Source organism: Vulpes lagopus, chromosome 3, assembly GCF_018345385.1.
Source record: "Vulpes lagopus strain Blue_001 chromosome 3, ASM1834538v1, whole genome shotgun sequence".
Classification (NCBI taxonomy): Eukaryota; Metazoa; Chordata; class Mammalia; order Carnivora; family Canidae; genus Vulpes; species Vulpes lagopus.
Window position 1 is genome coordinate 21,259,305 of NC_054826.1, and position 19,980 is coordinate 21,279,284.

General features: G+C 41.5%; 1 protein-coding gene across 10 annotated transcripts in view; it reads left to right on the top strand.

Annotated features, from left to right (window-relative positions):
- GHR (growth hormone receptor) overlaps window positions 1-19,980 on the top strand; it is a 271,673-nt gene that overhangs the window by 185,059 nt on the left and 66,634 nt on the right. For 5 of the 10 annotated variants that reach the window (XM_041747921.1, XM_041747922.1, XM_041747923.1 and 2 more), the window contains one exon: window positions 11,168-11,233. The exons of the other annotated variants lie outside the window; for them this stretch is intronic. In XM_041747921.1, coding sequence (XP_041603855.1) covers window positions 11,168-11,233 — 66 coding nt within the window. The remainder of the gene's footprint in view (window positions 1-11,167; window positions 11,234-19,980) is intronic. 10 annotated transcript variants of the gene reach the window in all.

Consider the following 19,980-nt stretch of genomic DNA (forward strand, 5'->3'; position numbering starts at 1 on the left):
AATAGGAAAGAAGATTCTGGGAGGGCAACTCCTAGGAACCCAAAAATTGAGTATGATTTACAGAGGAGTTTTTTGTTTTTGTTTTTTTCAGTATTATTCTTTAGAAAAGAGAAATGTGCCATTGGGTCTTCATTTAAAATGTTGGTGGCCCTACCATTTCTAGCTGCTGTAGATCCCTTTTCCCTACATACTACTTACATTAAAAAGAAATTAGGCAATTCAGATTTTGTAATTAGGGCAGGGGTCTGGTAAAAGAAGACTCTGTTGGAATCTCAATGCTCATCTGTATTGGTTTGGTTGCTCTTACATTGGCACCAGCTGCTGCTAGGACATTTGCTAAATATAAATGTAAATTAAATATAAGTGTAAACTAAAAATAAATGTAAATTAAATGTAAGTGTAAACTAAAAATAAATGTAAATTAAATAATATAAATATATGTATACTTTTTGCATTTGCTGCAGATCCTAAACTTGAACTCTATAAAGTTCCTGAGCCTCCTTTATCCCATCTCCCCAGAGGTGTCCCTCTCAGTCCCTTTAACTTATATCTACCAGAAAGTAGAGCAGGGCAGAAGTTGTGTCCTTTTCCCTCCTCCTCACCTCCTGGCCACAGCACAATAAAAACTCTGTTCAGAATTTGGCTAGCTACTTCTTTTCCCACATTCGATCAGGGAACACTTAAAGCCATACAGTGTCCCTGTCCCGCCAGAAAGCCTATGGGCAGGGTGCCTCTTCGAGCTGACACAAAGACACACTGTGCAAGGCGTCTATGGCCAGAGCAGGGGCCACATGTGGATTATCAATAAGGCTTTTGATTTTTTTTTCCTTATGTCATATCATCATCACATTAAACATAATTCTAGCAAAGAAACAAAACTTGCATTCTAGACTGTGAGACGTTGCCTGCCCTATAGCTACAAAGAAATGTAACTCCTTTTCAGTTTAAACATATTCCTTCCAGAAAAGTGTCATAAAATTTTTTTCACACTCAGAATAATTTTCCACTTTAAATTAATGTTATGTGATTTGATTGACTGTTTTGACTCTATTTAAATCATCCATTTGGCGGGACACGTGGGTGGTTTAGTTGCTAAAGTGTCTGCCTTCAGTTCACATCCTGATCCCAGGGTCCTGGGATCGAGCCCCGCATCTGGCTCCCTGCTCAGCGGGTTGCCTGCTTCTCCCTCTGTAGCCCCCACCAACCCCCCCACCCCCGCCTGCTTGTGCCTCTCTCTGTGTCTCAAATAAAGAAGTAAAATATTTTAAAAATAAAAAAAGTAAACTGTCCATTTGGGAACTCTAAAGTTAGATTTAGAGGTAAGCTTCAGCACCCATAAAGGTTGCTTCTCACTAGAGCCAAGAATTGCAGAAGGCACAAGGAAAAAGACATGGTGCAAACAAATAAGCATCAGGTACCTTGCTGCCAAGGTACGCGTCTGTGGTGGATTGTCACCTTATCCATCTTCATTGACTTTTTGGTAGAGCTTCCATTTTCCACTGCAAAATAATTCTTGGAACTGGTCCCACGTTAGCCACGGAGCAGAGTTCCAACAATTTCTTTCCAAAACTGGCCTTCAGAAAATGAATCTAAATACTTTTCAGACAAATATCTGAGTGAAGCTATGTCAAAATTTTCTGGGTTGTTTTTGTTTTCGTTTTACTAGCTACAAATGTGACAAATCTATAAAACATACATGACCTCCCACTAAGACTCTTTGTTAACTAATATACCTATAATCTGACAGGTATACATCAAAAGGAGGGTTTGTTAGAATAAAAGACCAGATAGGCGTCTTACTATTTATGGAGGGCCTACTGTGTGCAGGGTTAGAAGGGATAAAACGTGGTTTCTACTTTCAAGGGACTTACAATCTAGTTGAGAGGGCAAGAATATAAACACACACAAACTCAATAGTGCAGGATACAGTGTAGGACATAAGTTACTATCGGATAACTAGCAAAAACAATAAATGTCATTAGCTGAGAGGCAAGCATGATAATATTCAGTAGTACATAATTACTAATACTTATATATTTACTATGTGCCAGACATTCTGTTGAGCGGTTGTACGTTATTTCATTTCTTGAATTATTATCCTCATTCTAAGCATAGGAATTACCTCTGATCTTCTCCCCATTCTGAAGAAAGCAATAAGAATGATATAAAGTGAGCAAAGACCTAGAATCAGGAATGTGCCATATGGTAAGCAGATGCATTGATCGGGGGCGAAGGACCCATTTAGGGGAATAGAAAGAAATGAACCTTGAGGCCCACGTTAGTCTGTTCACCACCATATTCCAATGCCCAGCATAGTGCCTTGCACATAATAGGTCTTCAGCAAATATATCTTGAACAACAGCAAAAAAAGGCCTCTAGTTTGTGTCTATAACCCAGATCAAGTACAGTGTGATAAAGGTAATTCGTGAATTAAAGCCAGCCAGCATGTAGTCTCAGAACCTAACGCCAACACCTCCCAATTCCAAACTGTTACAGTAAGGATTCAAGGGGGAAGAACATACCAGAATGGGATGGGTCTGAGAGCAGCAGCAGCTCCAGCTCACTGGGTTCCTGTCATGGAAACTGACATGGTGAGCAGTTACGTCCTTATGCTGGCCTGCAAAACTGTGCAAGATCTGACCTCTGCAACCTCAAACTCTTCTCCTCCCCCTCTACTGCCACACTGGCTGGCCTCCTTGCTACCCCTCAGTTCATCTCAGAGCCCACATTCTTCCGCACTGCTTTTCAAGTCTGTGATAGCCATTCCCACCACTTCTAGCTACCCTACCCTGCTCCCTGGCATTATCTATTTATCTGTTTACCGCCTTCCCCTGTACACACTAGAACACGGGCCCAGAGAGTCAGAACTCCATCTATTCTCTTCACCACTGGATCCCCAGCATCCAGGACAGCACATGGCATGTCATTAAGTGCTCACACACTGCAATTCTGATGGAAGATCACTTTCTCTGGCTCTCAAAATACCTACTTCTCACGGGCAGAGGATTTTGTTCAAGAAATGTCACACGGAAATTGATGAGTAGAGTTTGGAAACAAGAGTCAGAGTGGCAGGAGTCCAGACCAACCTGTTTATAAAAGATGCTTTTGCCCAGAGAAGGGAAAATACACCATAAAACCTCTGGCAAAGTATGTGCTTTCTTAGGACACCCTTAACAAGTTGTGCTTCTGAAACGATACCTGGTCTAAACAAGAAGATCTACAAACTTGCCAAGACAATCAATTCCCAGAGCTTAGAGTCACTACTACCAGTCTCAGCCTTGTAAACAGGCAACCAGTACTGTACACTGTGATATCAAAAGACTGGCTTGCCGCTGTAAGCAAAATCAGGCAAGGGCACCATCCAGGTGACAGAAAGGGAAGTGAAAAAATTAATCTTATTTTCATTATTTTTTTCCCTTACTAAATATTGTTAAAGAGTTAGGTACCATGAAAATGGGTTAAATATTGCTGACTTAGCTTAAAGTTTGAGCATTCATGGTCCCAGGAATACATTTGTCATAGGATAGTAATGTGTTCGAGAATCTTCTTTTGTGCCAATTCAGACTCCAGAGACCACAAGATGTCTGATAAATTCAAAGGAATAATATAAGTAAAGTCATAATGCCTCCCAACTTTCCTTATTGGAAAGGTTCCTGCTGAGATATTCAGTAACTTCATGAATATGTATGGGGTATTCAGTGTATTTCAGGAACCGTGCTAATATGATGGCTGATCCAAAGGAGGATGAGACATGGTCCTCGCCTTCAAACTGCAAGGAGTTTATCATTCACTAGGCAAGTCAGATAAGTAAGATGGTAGGCAGGAAACAGTGAGTGCCATGGTCCAGGTGGTGGTGGTGTTTTCAAGTGTTATAAAAGCACAAAGGATGGGAAGATGGATTCCAACTGGGAGAAAATAAATACTTCATGAAGAAGAATACGCTCAAACTGATCTTGGAAAGTGGTTGGAATTTCCATAGGATTAGATGGCAGGGAGCCTTGATTTGGAGCATTTGCCAACTTTTGTTGTGTAAATATTCCCAGATATTCCCAGTACGGCTGATTTCAGGTTGATGACGTGATGCCACAGAATACAAAATTGAGAGGAGGTGCCAGTTCCAGCGCACCATCTATGAGTCACCATCGAGCTTTGGACTTGATTAAATCATTCTGACTCCACTACTTTAATGAGTGGATTCACAGGTATTAAAAACATCTAAAACAACATTATAACGGAAGAGACACTTTTGCCCTTCTCCCTACAGCTCAAATCTGACCTTTTAATAATCTCTTTGTCTATCCCTCTGTTCTTAGCCCTATGTCCCTGATTGGCCTACCTAGTATTGATCTGGGCCTAATGCCAACCTGTGATTCTGGTTGCTCTTCTTAGTGTTGGTTATGATTGCTCTGGCCCTGGCTGTCACATGGCACAGAGGGCTGGTCTCCTGCCCATTGCCTGGTGTTGACACCCCTGCTGTCTCCGTAATGAAAAGCAGCTTTAGGAGCAGCTAACTGGGCAGGGTGTTTAACTGTTCTTGTAGCAGTTGGAAGGGAAAGCCAGAGAAATTGCCGAGAAGCTTTGCCGGAGGAAGATGCAAGCCAGCTGAAACCGGGCATTCATATTAATTGCTCCTTTGAGTTCTTAAGAACAACAACAAAAACCCACCACCGATGCGTTCTCCTTCAATCACGCACTTGTACCTGGCTTTATCACCTGGAGGGCCACATGTGAAATGCCAGGCCCTCGTCTCTATCTTTAATTACAAGCAGATGTCCTCAGTACGTGCATAAGCTTGTGTCAGGAGGATGTTTTTTAAAAAAACTCACCAAGGAGACCACTGCCAGACAGGAAAGGAATATGTGAAGCTTGAAGTTATTATTAGGAAACTTCCCCATTGGGCCCACTAAGCCAGGGGCTGGCCTGTGAGAAAAGGAGGTCTTTAAGATCTCTCGCTGAACCATTGATTCTTACCTTGAGGCCCAGCTTCTCTGAAAATACATTTACCTCAAAATATGGCTACTGAGGATTTATTTCAGCATGTGGGGTTTTTCCTGATGCTGCTTTCTCTTCCCAATTGTTATATATTGTTTGTAGAGCAGCTTTTTTAGCATTAAAAGGTGTTTGAAACCACCCGCATTATTTCATGGTTCTTTGTGTTTGCTCGTTTAAATTATCTCACGTAATGTGCTCTGTGATTTACTGGTCCACTATAGAAGAAACACACTCCCTCATGGAGCTCTGGGGAGGTAATTTTGTCTGTTCCAAAGGTCCAAAGATTTCCTGTTCAGATTTCACGGTCTTCTGTAGAGTTGCCAAGAGTCATAATGTGTACAAGATAATATACTTTGGTTCAGGAGAAGCTGCAAGTGGGGATTCAGTTAATCCAGTGAGCCACAAAGGAAAGGAAATTCCAGCTTGAAATGATCACTGCAATCAGGCCCTGCTGTACAACATCACTGCATGACAGAGAAGGAGAAGGATTGGCTGCCAGCATATCACAGGTCTTACCTGGTTTCTCATGAATTGACCCCTGAAGGGTATTTCTGCCCAAAGCCTCAGCAACCTTGCCCCATCAGTATAACTTCCAGAATGTCTGTGGTATTCAAACAAATCAGCCTGTGCTCTAGCAAGTATGCCCTCATGAGTACCAGTTGTAGGCACACAGCAAGAAGTCCTAGAGTGGAGCCCCAAAGAAGGACACAGTGACTCTGACCAGAACAAAAAAGTAGTGTATAGGGAAGAGTTTCTCAAATATATCTTGTCATAAGAATCACCTGGCTGGGGAATGGCGCATAAAAGATAAATATACAGATTTTCAGGACCTTGCCAGTGTACAGATTTACCAGTTCCCCAGAGATTCAGATTCTACAGATCTGAGACAGGACCTTGGAATCCATATGTTTAACAAATGCTACAGTGGCTCTTGATGGTCAGGCAAGTTTGGGAAATAGTAGAGTGGGGTGGGGTCAGAATCTGGCTCCAGTTCAATTTTGGCTTCTACCCTGTAACTGCTGGGGAGCCTAAGACAAATTAGTTGGTCTGACCTCCAACCCCTCTCCATAAAATGTAACTAATAATGATACTTCAGAGGGCCGTTGTGAAGGCAAAATGGGAAAATTCAAAAACTGTGCTTACCATAGTGCGTGGTGTATTTTAAGCACACAATATACGTGAGATATAAACACCTCACGTCTTTTGACTTTGCCATCAGCCAGCCCTTCCACAGGCTGCAGTATAGTTTGGAGCCTGGCATCAATGTGATCAAACACTGAGCTGGACCTTGAACCCTACTACAAGGGCAGGTTGGAGGGACATAAGGACTCTAAACTGAATACTCTTTAGTGATGTTGATCACAGTTTGACAGAAAAGAACGGAAAGGCAACAGATGGCTCTGGAAAGAGCTATAGACATTAAAACCTAAGGAGAGAAAATTTCTGCTATGTGATCAACAATAAATAGACATCAAAAAGACAGAGAAAGTAGTCAAGCAAACTTGAGATTTCCAAGGAGAGACACAATTTGCTGATAATAAATTATTTTTACTTGAATCCCATTTAGCCCCAAAGTGTAAAGCATTTGTCATTCCTCTTCATTTGCTTCATTTATTTAGCAAAAATTATGATTCTACTAGTTTCATGCCCTGTGTTCCTAACAGAGTTTATATAGGTGAAATACCCACCTCAAGAAACTGTGTGTCCCAGGGCACAGGCAAGGAAGCTGTGACAGCAAGGGGTATAAAAGCAGTACCCAGGGCTGTTGGGTAAACAACTAACCTGCCTGAAGGAGAAATCAAAAGCTCTCAGAAAGGGGATCCCTGGGTGGCTCAGCGGTTTAGCGCCTGCCTTTGGCCCAGGGTGTGGTCCTGGAGTCCCAGGATCGAGTCCCATGTTGGGCTCCCGGCATGGAGCCTGTTTCTCCCTCTGTGTCTCTGCCTCTCTCTCTCTGTCTCTCTTTCTCTCTCTCTCTATGTCTATCATGAATAAATAAAATAAATAAATAAAAACTCTAATTAAAAAAAAAGCTATCAGAAGAAGTTCTTTTTCTGGTTCTATTGAGATAAAATTGACATCAAACAGTGTAAATTTAAGGTGTACAACATAATCATTTGACAGATGTATGTATTGCAAAACAATGATCACAGAGGAAGTCTTAAGATAGAGATTTCATGGCACTTATATCATCATTATCATAATCATAAGCTAGTAGTGATAATGCTAGCTAACACTAACCAATGCTTATTTGTGGCAGGCACGACGTGAGGCCATTTATGTTGTGTCTCATCACGTGTAAAATGGTTGTTGTGTACAGTATCTTGGTTCACTTGTGCTTGCATGGTCTGTTTTGGGCTGGTTCTAAATGCCTTTGCTGAACAACTGGTAAATTACAGTCCTCCCCAGAACATTGATTCTCTCACTCTAACTCCCTTCCTGAGAGAGTATTCACTAATTTACGGAACCAGAATTGACTGCATTTAGTCCCAGGCTGAAATCTCTGACACAAGTAGATATCCATCACCTACACCACCGAAATCACGTCCCCAGAGTCCCGCTGCCCACATATAGCCTGCACAGTACATGTTAATAATGGTAGTCTCGCTGGGCTTAGGGCAGCTTCCTGTCCTCAACAACCTAGCGTAAAAACACTGTCAAATTCTCCGTGGGAAAAGATATACTCTTGCTTCCAGGATAGTGGCTAGCAATAATAACTATGATAAGACTATCTAACAGTGGGGCACCTGGGTGGCTCAGTTGGTTAAGCATCCAACTCTTGATTTCAGCTCAGGTCATGATCTCAGGGTGGTGAGATCAAGCCCCATGTCAGGCTCTGGGTTGAGCATGGAGCCTGCTCAATGTTGTGCCCAAGATTGCGAATCCAAGAAACCACTGAGGAGCCAACACCGATGCAAGTACACGAGGGTTTATTAACAAGCTCGAGCTTGGGTCCGAGTATACCCGACACAGCGGAGCAGGGACTTGGACCCCAAGGTGGTTTCCAGCTTAGTTTTATGGGCTGGTCTAGGGGACCTCCAGAAGGGGGGGAGGAATTTCTCAAGTCTGTTTACATTCTGATATGGGGCTTTCAAGGGCTTTAAGCTCTGTTCTCATTCTAATATGGGACTTTCTAGGGTGTTAGGCTGCCCCCGCCCAACTGAAGTAAGGTAAATTTCAGCTTTTATTCACAAGGGCCTGAGATGGCTGTACTTGCGCTAACGCTGAATTAAGTTCAGCACTGAATTAAGGTGGAATGGCCTTAATTTTCTCTGCCTCCACACTCAAGATTCTCTCCCTCTGTCCTTCCCCCTTTCTCTCCCTTCCTCCTCATCCTTGCCAAAAAAAAAAGAAAGAAAGAAAGAATATCTAACATTTACTACTTACCTATATTGTATATTTAGTGTATTGCATATACTGATTTGATTTAAACATTGCATGAATAGATACTGTCACTGTCCTCATTTTATAGACGAGAAACCAGGTCTAGATACATGCCATAGTTGGGAAGTTGAGTACCAGGTTGGACATAAATGGGAAAGAATAGATTGCAGTTAATCCCAGTCTTGGGGTCCTGTTCTTGGGCAGGTCCACTATGAGGAGTTCTACATCAGGGCACGGGAAAGCGTTCGCTTTTCCCCAGTGTTCGCAGGGTCAAAATTAAGTTCTTTGGGAAGACTGTCCCCAGCGTCCCCCTGGCTTCTCCCCCAACTCAACACACCCTAGCTCAGCCGTGCTCTGGCCACTCCCGACAGACAAGGGCTCTTTACCTAACCAGGCTGTGTAGTCATCCTCCGGCCCCAGCTGCCTGTGCCTGTTCATCCCAAGTCCAGCACCTGTCTCAACAAGTCCCCTTCCCCAGGAAGCTTGTCCACGCTGTTAAAGGCCACCCTATTGCTTGGCCACTCCTTGTTTTATAGATTCTAACCCTGAAGACTATTAGCCTGCTGAGGCCAGGGGCTGCAGCCAATCCATTTTATAGCATAAGCACCTTAAATATATCAGAGTTTTTCATTAACTGCTTGTCACCCTGTCGTTGTTTTCCCCTCACTGCTCAGCACTTAGACATTAGGACAGCTCTGACACTAATTAAAATTGGCAACTTCGCACGACACCTCTGTTTACTAAGAAGGAGGTTTGGTTCATTGCATTTTACTTTTGTAGCCAGCACCCCTGTGGGGCTGGCACAAATCTGTGGCCTTTCCTTTGGGACACCATTTGTCCTTTTATGTCTTGACTCATCACATATTGTGGAGAGTGTTAGCTGAGGAGGACTTTTTGCTGTATGAAAACGTTACCAAATGCTGATACCATAAAGAAGAAAGCACCAGATGTCTGTCTGCAAGGAAAGCAAAATCATGGTTTGTGAAGAGTCAGGGGTGACCAGGGTTCCCCCAGGCATTTCCGGGCCTGAGGTTTGGCTCTGCAAGCTCCCTCGGGGCCTAATTGACCCCCACATTCCATCTCAGTCATCATTCTGGAGAAATTTGTCAGCTTTGCTGCTGATCTTTGCGTGCAAACTGGTGTCCGTTAGTGTTCCCAGTTTTAAGCTGAAAACTGAGACACACTGGCTGGAGACTGTGGACCAAAATAATATGTGTGATTGTGTGACATCTCATGGTTGACTTCATTTTCCTCTTCCTTTTAGCTATCAGAAGTTTCTCCAGGTGTATACAGTTGTCAGTGAAACAGGTCATTTATAGTTAGAAATTATGTAAAGATACCAACCCTCAACTGAGAAGAATGTTTTAGTGCTCATCTTAAAGGCAAAGAGTCATAAAACAAAGTGTTGTCTGATTTGTAGCAAGGAATTGGAGGAGGGCATGTTCCAGATGATAGTAATAATAAAGACTGAGGATACCGAGGCATCTAGTCAAGTAGCCTTCAGGGGACTTTCATAAAATGCGATTTTCCTTCTGGTCACGTTAAAATCAATGTGCAGTACATTAACTCTAGGCAAATGTGTATTCTGCTTGCTTTTTGTCATAATTCTTTATTGCATTTGGCAGCAAATGAGCTTCTAATATTAAAATTTAGAGAGAAAATAAAGAATACTTTTAGAACTTATATTTGTGCAGCATTTAAAATATTAACTCATCAATGCCCCCAAAGCCTAACTTCCCTTGGAAAAATGCTCTCACTGATGTGCGCAGACTGAAAAACTTAAGAAAGATTAGAATTCTGCAGTTTAATGAGAGGCTCTTAACTTCATCTGTTGGGTTCTATTATTTTGAACACCAGACCTGACAGCTGCTTCCTACTGGTAGCTGGGTAGGGGGAGCTAGTGAAAAAGCGTATTGAAAAGATCCGGGCTGGTGGACAGGAGATTCAGGGCGACAGGAGTGAGTCAGCTCACTGCCCAGGGCGTCTTTGTTTTGTTCCTCGCTCTTTTTTCATAATCAGAGAAGGATTTCTTAGCGTTGTTTCTGTAGGTTTCTACTGAGGACCAAAAGCATCAGTGGTTTCACTGCTTTCAGAGTTTATTGTGAGCCAGGACCATGTTGCCCCTCTAAGGAGGTACAGAATCCAAGACAAACCCCCTCTCCACCAAGCCCAGATAACAGTTGCAGACTCTTGTAGCAAAATGACCCTGTTCAACAGTTCGATGAAAACTACATTGATCATTTTCCATTCTTCCTGTTTTTAATGCAACATAATAGTAGTATCCATAGAATTATAACCATTTTTAGAATAGATGACTCATTGCCCGTCTCATGTCACAAAGTTCCGTGTCCGTCCTAACTTCTCAGTTCCCCTCATCCCTTCCCCATTCCCAGGATTGCTCACATGTTTATTTCCAAGAATAAACTTGTTTGACTGAAATGTTTTTAATACTGTTTTTGAAAAAAGAATTTATGTTTCTCTCCATTTTCACAAGCAAGACTGAAGCTTGGACTCAGATGTTCTAGGAAGGCGTTTTTCCATTGTTCCTGACCATGTCTAGCCAGGAGACCAGAGGTGACTAACACTGGGTTTCCATGTGCTCTGATATTTATGAGTTCTTTTTAGAGAGTAGGTATGATTTTAATTTTAAAAAGAAAGAAGGAAAACAAGGGAGAGAATTATTGTGAGGTTGAGCCAGGTCACATTTTTGTCACTTGAAAGTGAAATTGTAACAGAGTCACATCAGACCATTTTTACAGGGATGACTAATGGTTTTCTTCCCTTTCTGTTCCAGCCACACCAACTATCCTTGGCAGCGCATCCCAGAGTCTACAAAGAGTTAATCCAGGCCTAGGGACAAGTAAGAATTTCAGTCCTTTTTCTGTCACCAGTGATCTTGTCCATCAAGACATTATAATTATAATTTAATTATAATTCAAGCTACCGTCCTATCTGTGGCTTTATTTGAGATTTGATACCTGGATGAATGATTGAAATTGCACAAACAAGCAAAAAAATATGTATATATTTTTTAAAGGTGTCTTTTTTCAGCTTTTGTGCAAAGCTGCTTCTTTATTTCTCTAATTTGCTTATCCTTGGAAGTAAAGCCAAATTAATGAGAAGGGGAAAAAGATTTGTTTACTGTGGACCAACAATTAGTTGAGTCTAGGAACCTACCCCCTCTTACAAATTATGTATTATATTGTCATTATTATTTTGAGATATTTCTATCACCTTAACAGTTAAACTTGCCCCTTCAGCCATATCATCTTATGCTCCAAAATTCTACCTTCAAGCTCTTTCTTCTCCTTAAAATGCCTTTGTACACACCCTTTTGTCGTCTGACAATCTCTTCTTCACCCCCCAGACTGAACTCAGACCTCAGCTCTGTGGGGAAGCTCCTCTAAATCCTCTAGGACCAAAGACTTGTTCTGCCTCTGTGCTCCCATGGAACTTTGTCCATTGTTCCACGATAGATTTACTTCCCTGTACTGGAGTATAGATGTTAGTACCAGGCATGGAACTCAATGAGCTGTATAGGCTGCCTGAATTAATGAATTATGTTGAGCTTTAAGACAAGGCCCACTTTTTATGCTGCTTCTAAATTCCTCACGTGACCTAACCCAAATCCTGATCAGTAATGGGTGCCTTTAATTAAATTACAGGGAAGGATTCTCTCTTTCAAAGTATATGCTGGAGTCTGCATGACACAGCAGAGGAAGGGAAGACAATGCACCTAACTTGAGTTTAAGCCATTGCTGTTTCATTGGTGATTCTGGTATTATGAAACCATAATTTGGATTTTATGACATAATTACAGAGTAAATTTCTACATGAGATGTAAATCCTTGGAGGTGACTCAAAAGGGGCGTTAGTGCTATTTTTGACAAATGCCATCCACTTGTCAGTTGTGCCAGGCCACAAACTCTTTACAGCCCTCCTGTTTCAGAAGCCTCGAACATGTTCCTCTGCTCCCTAGTTAATATGAAGGATTACAAAAAGGGTGGCCTTTTCATCATATTTGGGTTCTCCCAGCCAGTAGATTTCAAAGCCTTCACACAGCAGAGGATGGGACTTATTGCTACTTTCTGCAAGGAAATGAGAAGGGATCAGCTAAAAATGTTTTCCTACGAACAAAATTGTTGAGTCACTGTAGCGTACACCTGGAAATGATATAGCACTCTATGCTAATTATACTGGCATTAAAATAAAAAACTGAAAAAAGGGGATACCTGGGTAGCTCAGTGGTTAAGCGTCTGCCTTCAGCTCAGGGCGTGATCCTGGAGTCCTGGGATCGAGTCCCATATCAGGCTCCCTGCATGGAGCCTGCTTCTCCCTCTTCCTATGTCTCTGCCTCTCTCTCTCTCTCTCTCTCCCATGAATAAATAAATCTTTAAAAAAAAAAAAACTAAAAAAAAAAAAAAAAAAGGAATGTTTTCCTAATGGTGCCTGTTCCATCCCACAGTGGTCCTTCCTCTGCACACATAGTCCACTGCCCTTCATTTCCCCCCAGAGGGGTGCTACAATTTTTCCCATCTTCTTTGTAGAGTCATGGGGTCTGAGGACCTAAGCAGAGGGCCTTGTTGCAATACAACCTCTGGGTATGGCAGATCTGTTGAGGAAATTCCTGCTAGGTCATTCGGCATTCATTGATTGTCTGTCTTTGTGATGGGCAAGACTCATTGTCCTTTATCTGTGATACATCACACAGATACTGACCTGCCCATACAAAGAATACTGTCCTTCTAGCCTGCTCCCTCTATCCCAAAACTAACTGGATAAAGTTACCCCTATCAGTGCACATGTCAATCAGTGCTCACCTTCTACAGTGCACATGCTTGGACACGTGGCAACCTTTATCATTTGAGCATCTCACTGAGCTACAACAGACCCCAGTGTTCATGTCATCTCACCGTGTACACTGTCACCGTATCACAAGCATATGCACCAGCACCAGCTCTGCACTCTGGGGAAGAAAGAAGTGAATAAGATATTGTCCTAACATCAGGGAGCTCCTATTCTCACTCAGGAGATCATTTTACACAAGAAGCTAGGGTTCAACATGAAATGTCCTGTCATTACACAATTAGAAGTCATACATTGCCTATGTACACTTTTCCAAATTCTCACATTCAAAGCAAAACCCTGATGGAGGGAAAAAATTACAACTGTCTCTGAAAAAATTTGAGAGAGAACTGACCTAACAAATTAATGCCATGCCACCTCTAGAGCCACCTTGAACTTTATTCTTGGGCTTGCAGTAACTCCTTCATAGCTGTCTCCCTCCCCTCTCCTCCCCCTATTCATCTCTCCTTTTGTGTATGCCAGTGACAATTCTAAGAGCTCAACATATCACTCTGCTCTAAACAACTCAAATTTCAAACTACAAACCTATCCCAAGACACTGAAATCCAAGATCCCTCATCCCAGCTTACAAGTCCATAGTACTTAGTACTCCCCAGGCACACTGTGCTCTCCTTCCCCTAGGACTTTGCTCATGTCATCCCATCTTCCAAAACAATCCCCCTTCCACCTACCCCCTGCCTTCTACAAATATAAATCCTGCCCATACTTTAAATCTCATCCGGAACACTTTGGCCCTTGACTTAAGACAGTGCTTCCCTTCTCCATGCTTGTCTTTAAGAGGGATGATACTCTTTTATACCACTTTTAAGGAATATATCAGATGCTGCTTTGGAGTAGAGTTATTTGTATATTTCTCTTATCTCCCCATCTCCCCATCTGGATTACGAACAGCTGTATCTTGTTCAGAGTTGTGTAACTCCCAGGACCTAAAATGGTACCTTGAACACAGTAAGGAATAAATGATAATGCAAATAAATTCATTAAATGGAACTAGCCTTAATAGCTTCCTGGTTACCGATCCTTCTCCACCCTTAGCAAGTCCCACAAACACCCCTTGTTATGGAGCCTTTGGGTGCCTGGAGCCATCAGGGAGAAACAGATCTTTTCACCTGTGTTAATTACGCATTCATCACCCTAAGTGTTCCATTGCAGAGAGGACTCCTAGGAATCAAACGGTTTATACTCTGAGGACAGCTTCCTTACAGGCAGAGGCTATACAGTATGGCAACAGTAGAAGAGGTGTGTGCATTGACCAGAGTCTGACCCAAGTTGGCCTCTTTGTCCCCTCACTGCTCAGTCACACAGGGTGCACTTTGTCTCCAGATTTGGAACCACTTACCCATTTGCCAGCCGAACACCTCCATACCAGGAAGCCCAAAGTCTCCTCATGATGGGTTTCCTGTAGTGAGCTGGTGATGTAAACACATTCGAGCTGTGTGGACAACCGTAACCATCAGCCCCCAGGTTCTGATGACTTTAGGTGCAAATCGTAAACCTAATTCTGTTGCTGAGCAGCATTGGCAGACCTCCCTCCTACACATCTTTCAAAAGATTTTTTTTTCTCTCTCATTTATAAAAGTCATTCCTTTTCACTGAATGTACCGTGTATTACTATGAAAGTGTAAATTTTATAATCAATGGCATTTCCACTTCAAATTAAAATGAGTATCCAACTGGAGAAAAATATTGAAGTCTCATTGACTGGCATTTAGAGTATAAATTAATCCAAAATTTTATGAAAACAGGCATTCTGAACATAAATGTCAATGACGAGGTCAGAGTCTTGAAAGGATTCCAGAAGATTCTCATCTTAGAGGGGTACAACAGATGAACTGCTTAAAGCCTGATAAGTTCACGAACAACTTCCTTTGCAATCATGAGTTTCTTTTCAATAAACACATGATTATAAGACAAATTTGATACAGTAGTCGTCACCTTTGTAGGTCCTTATCTTCTGTTCTTAGCTGGACTCACGTCCTTGCCTGCTCATTTCTTTCTTACCTCCTCTTTTTCCCCACTCCAAGCGACCCTGCTTGCTGCTCCCATATTCACTCTTCCTGCCTATGTCTGATGCTGTGATTTTTATGCTCCATCACCATCAGTAGCTCTCCACTGTTTTCTACATTATGAGTAAACTCCTCTCCCTGGCATCAAGAAGGTCCATGACATGGGTCCTACATGCCTTTCCAGCCAGCCTTATCTCCCTTGTATACTGTGGACACCGATGTCTATGTCCTTGTATTTCCTGCTTCATTGTATCCATTCCTAACTACTCCTTTGCCAGAAATTCCCTCTAAGTCAGGAACATCCTTCATGTGTTTTGTCTTTAAAGCATTTTTCAGTTATCGCTTTATGCCCCACAAGGATGAGTACTTCCACTTTGGAATCTCTGTAGACCTTTCCTGCTTTCTTTTAAGGAGAGATAGTATATAACACAGTACTTGAAAGAAACCAGCCTGATTGCAGGACAGACCAGTTAAGTGTCAGATCTACCTGAATGATCTTTCCTAAGTTTTATAAGCGTTCTGTTTTGTCTTAAGTGTTTATCTCTAAAATAGAGATGCTAATAGTAGGTACTTGTGGTACCTACTATTTTATTGTTGTGAGAATTACAAATGTTGACATATTTAAAAGAGTTAGAATAGTATCTGGCCCCATGGTTTATTGTATTCTCTCGTGGCTCTTAGTTTATTCCATCAAGTGTTAGAAGTGAACTGTATGAATTGTCCTATATTCAACTTAATGTTGGGACTTAATATCATGTCATTTGAACCTTATGGGTTCTTTGAAATGCTTTCTATTCCCTTGGAATAGATTGTACTATCCTCAAGGATAGGGGCCATTTCTTATACATCCTTGTATTCCACAGTACCTGGGAAGTACCTGGCACATGACAAGTGCTTAGTGAATGGTGTTGGGTTTTGTACACACACACAAAAGTTAAAAAAAAAAAAAGCCAGGTTTTCTCCCAATATCTTAACTACTCTTTGGCTAGTACAGAGCACTTCTGTGCCCTTCAGCAGCCATTTATGAAAGGAGAGGGCTAAAGATCTACGAGAGGAGAAATTTCTCTTGTCTGTTGCTATAAACACATACCGTCTTTCCCAGAAAGCCTTCCACAGAAACTTCACTTCAGGTCAGGGAACAAGTGTCATGGTCTAGTTTGGGATATGTCGTAGGACCTCTCTATACCATCACTGTAGTATCCCCTTGGCATTTCATCTGCTGAGGGAACAGTGGCCCCACGCCTGCCTGTGACCCATCACTGCCCTCATCTGAGCTGGATGACCCTCTCAGCTTTGAGGATCCGTCTTCATCAGATCTTTGCAACCCTGAGGGCTTATTAGCTGACATTACAGCTAAAACAAGCACACCACAAGGGGAGCGTGTCTGTGCGTGGCTGGTACCTTAGAATGTGCAGCATTTATTTGTAACAGAGAACTTGAGCTGTGGACCTGCTTTAGAGCACAGCTCTGACGCTGGGTTCTGACCTTGAAGCTGATGTTGAATTCTTGACAGTCTTCTGTGTATAAATAGTCCGGTAAATGATCAGTAAGTAAACACAGATGATTATGATCCCTTATAAGGAAACAGTGTTTATGTTGGCTCTCTCTCGCACCCAGACTACTGGTAGCCCTTCCTGACTCACAGCACTAATGTCCGGACAATGCTCAGTGTCCTGCCAACACTGTTTACTGCCTTCCTTGCTTCTCTGAAGTGGGAGGAACACAGATAGAATTATGCACTTTACACAAGAAGAAGTGGAGGTACAGAGAAAACAGCTTTCCTGCGCATCCTAACAGACTAACCTGAGAGTGAAGAAGATACTGTCAGAATAGTGCTTGTACCTACCCCTAGATAAGTCAAATAAGGTGTACATAATGCATATTATTGATAATTCAACAACAGTGTTCACCTACCACAAAATATGGTCCTGGCAGTGACTTTTTTCCAGCCTGAAATAGCCAGTTGATGCCTACCATTGGTTATCAGGTGTTAGTGTCCTGTTATCATTATTATACACCGTCCTGTATTCACATGTAATTGTTGGGAGATACAGATTCTTTGTAAAATAAATATTAGATTTTAACTTTGTTATCCTCCTTCGACTCCCACCAATTTGCTGAGCCCTAATCAGCGGTAAATAGATATTTACTACTTAATTTATAAGAGAACTAGTGGCTGTGCATATGATTAGGCCAGTATTGGTGAAACCTCTGGGGCAGGATATAAACTTTTACAGACCCTAATAAACATTTATAAACTTGCCCACAGCTCAAGGCCAGCCTCTTCAGGTACCTGCAGCTCCTTTCTGGTTGTAGACACATATCAAGGTCTTTTATTTCTTTGGAATCCAAACAATAAAAAAGTATTTAGAAATCTGTGAGCATATGCCTCTAAAAACCTTGATCTGAGAAATGAGTCATTTTTTTTTAAGTCTTAGAAGGATGATTAAGCATCTCCCTAAAAATTCCTGTGAGCATTTGTGTGCTCCATATACCAGTTCCTAGTTTTGTTTCTCTTCCAAGGCATAACACACATTTTTCAAGGATGAGATCCAAGATAAACGTTCTTTCACCCTGGGTGACCTCAGTGGGTGGTGAGCACTTTGTAGACTCTAGAAAGTTGAAGCATCACAATATTGGTTGTGACCTGTGAGTCCTTCTAGCCTGCAGCCTTCTGATTCACGGCTTGGCTTCTCCAAAACCACTGCCCCCAAGAGAGCTCTGGCTTCTGCATACAGGAGCCTCTCTAGGGAAAGAATCCCTGACCTGAGTCCACACCAGCTTCTGTTGTGTGATGAACAGTTTCTTTAGATAATGTGCATATCTGAGAAAAACTCTTGAATTCATTATGTAGATCTGTACTGATTTTAATACAAATTAATATATACACTGTGAAAGCAGACAACACATCACGTTTATATTTATGGCATTCAAACATAGGTGCCATTAAGTAGTAATCCAAGTAAGAGCATGCCTCTTAGCAAATACATACAATATGAAATAATATATATTTAAACCAAAAGTAACTTGAGGTGATTAATTACTAAATAAAAAACATCATTTGGAAAAGAAGTTATGCAACTTTCAAAGGGCTTTTTAAAATGTATGATTTATAAAGAATTGATTTGCATGTAATTTGCAATCTGTGATACTAAATAGCTATTTTTCTTTTAAGGTCAACAATTATTTAATCTAGGGGTTGGCAAACTATGATCCTCAGACTAGACTAGACTTTTTGTAAGTAAACATGCCTGTTTGTTTCAGATTGTCTGTGGCTTCTCCAGGGATCAACTAGTCATCATGTTTGTACTGCATCTTATCTTTTAATCTCCAAAAAAAATTATTTCCAATTCAGTAACTAACATTAATGAGAGTATAAGATTCACTTTATGAATTTACTTCACAGTCAATTCTGAAATACCCTATACTGTGAAGTAAGATTAACAGTATCTGCTAATCAACATGGACTTGTGCATTTATTATGTTAATGATTATTATTGGTGATGGTGGTGGTGGTGCTATTGGTACTCCATCAAATGAATGCTGAGCATCTGTAAATGCTCGGTGATGGATGGAATAGGCAAGCATTTGCAACTCAGCTGTCTGCATACATCATCATTTTCACTCAATATTTATCTTACGAAGAGTTACAGTCAGTAGATCACATGGCTCTGGTGTGAGGACAAACTTAATTTTGCAAGTTTGTAAGTCTTTTATAACCTGCTGCAACTGAATTCATGCTGAAGAATAAAGACAAAAGACTCTCCCATTAGAAAATAGTGTAATGTGGGATGGCAGGACACCTGCACCCCAATGTTTATAGCAGCACTGTCCACAATAGCCAAACTGTGGAAGGAGCGTCGGTGTCCATCAAAAGATGAATGGATAAAGAAGATGTGGTCTATATATACAATGGAATACTACTCAGTCATTAGAAACGACAAATACCCACCATTTGCTTCGACATGGATGGAACTGGAGAGTATTATGCTAAGCAAAATAAGTCAATCGAAGAAGGACAAACATTATATGGTCTCATTGATTCAGGGAATATAAAAAAATAGTAAAAGGGAATAAAGGGGAAAGGAGAGAAAATAAGTGGGAAATAGCAGAGAGGGTGATGGAACATGAGAGACTCCTAACTCTGGGAAACGAACAAGGGGTGGTGGAAAGGGAGGTGGGCGGGGGGTGGGGTGACTGGGTGATAAGCACTGGGTATTATGCTATGTTGGCAAATCGAACTCCAATAAAAAAATATACAAAAAAAAGGAAATTGTGTAATGTAAAAGACTCATAAACCTGAAACCTCACCACATCACCATAGATGTTATGATTCAGATGGATAGCTTTCATGAGTCTTCAAGGTGTTCTCAGGTAACATTCATGTGTTTACTGCTGTAGGTTAATTTCTGATTTTCCACATGTTATGGAAAAACAGCCTTTAATGGTTCTTTATTCTCTCTTAACATTCCTTAATAAACAGAATTTTTAAACTCCAAATTTGGATTAATGTGAAAGCAAATATTTGTAGGAGAGCCCATCTGTGCTCTCTGTTGTCAGCACATCTGGCTTTGTGCACCTGTCACCATGAAGCTTCTGCAAGGCAAACCCCAAAGCAATAGAGAAACACCTGGATAACATCCTTTCTGTGATGAAGCTTTTCTTTTTCTGAATCCTAAAAGCTTTTGAAGTTGCGCATCTTTTGCATTAAACTCAAATGGCTTATGTACACCTG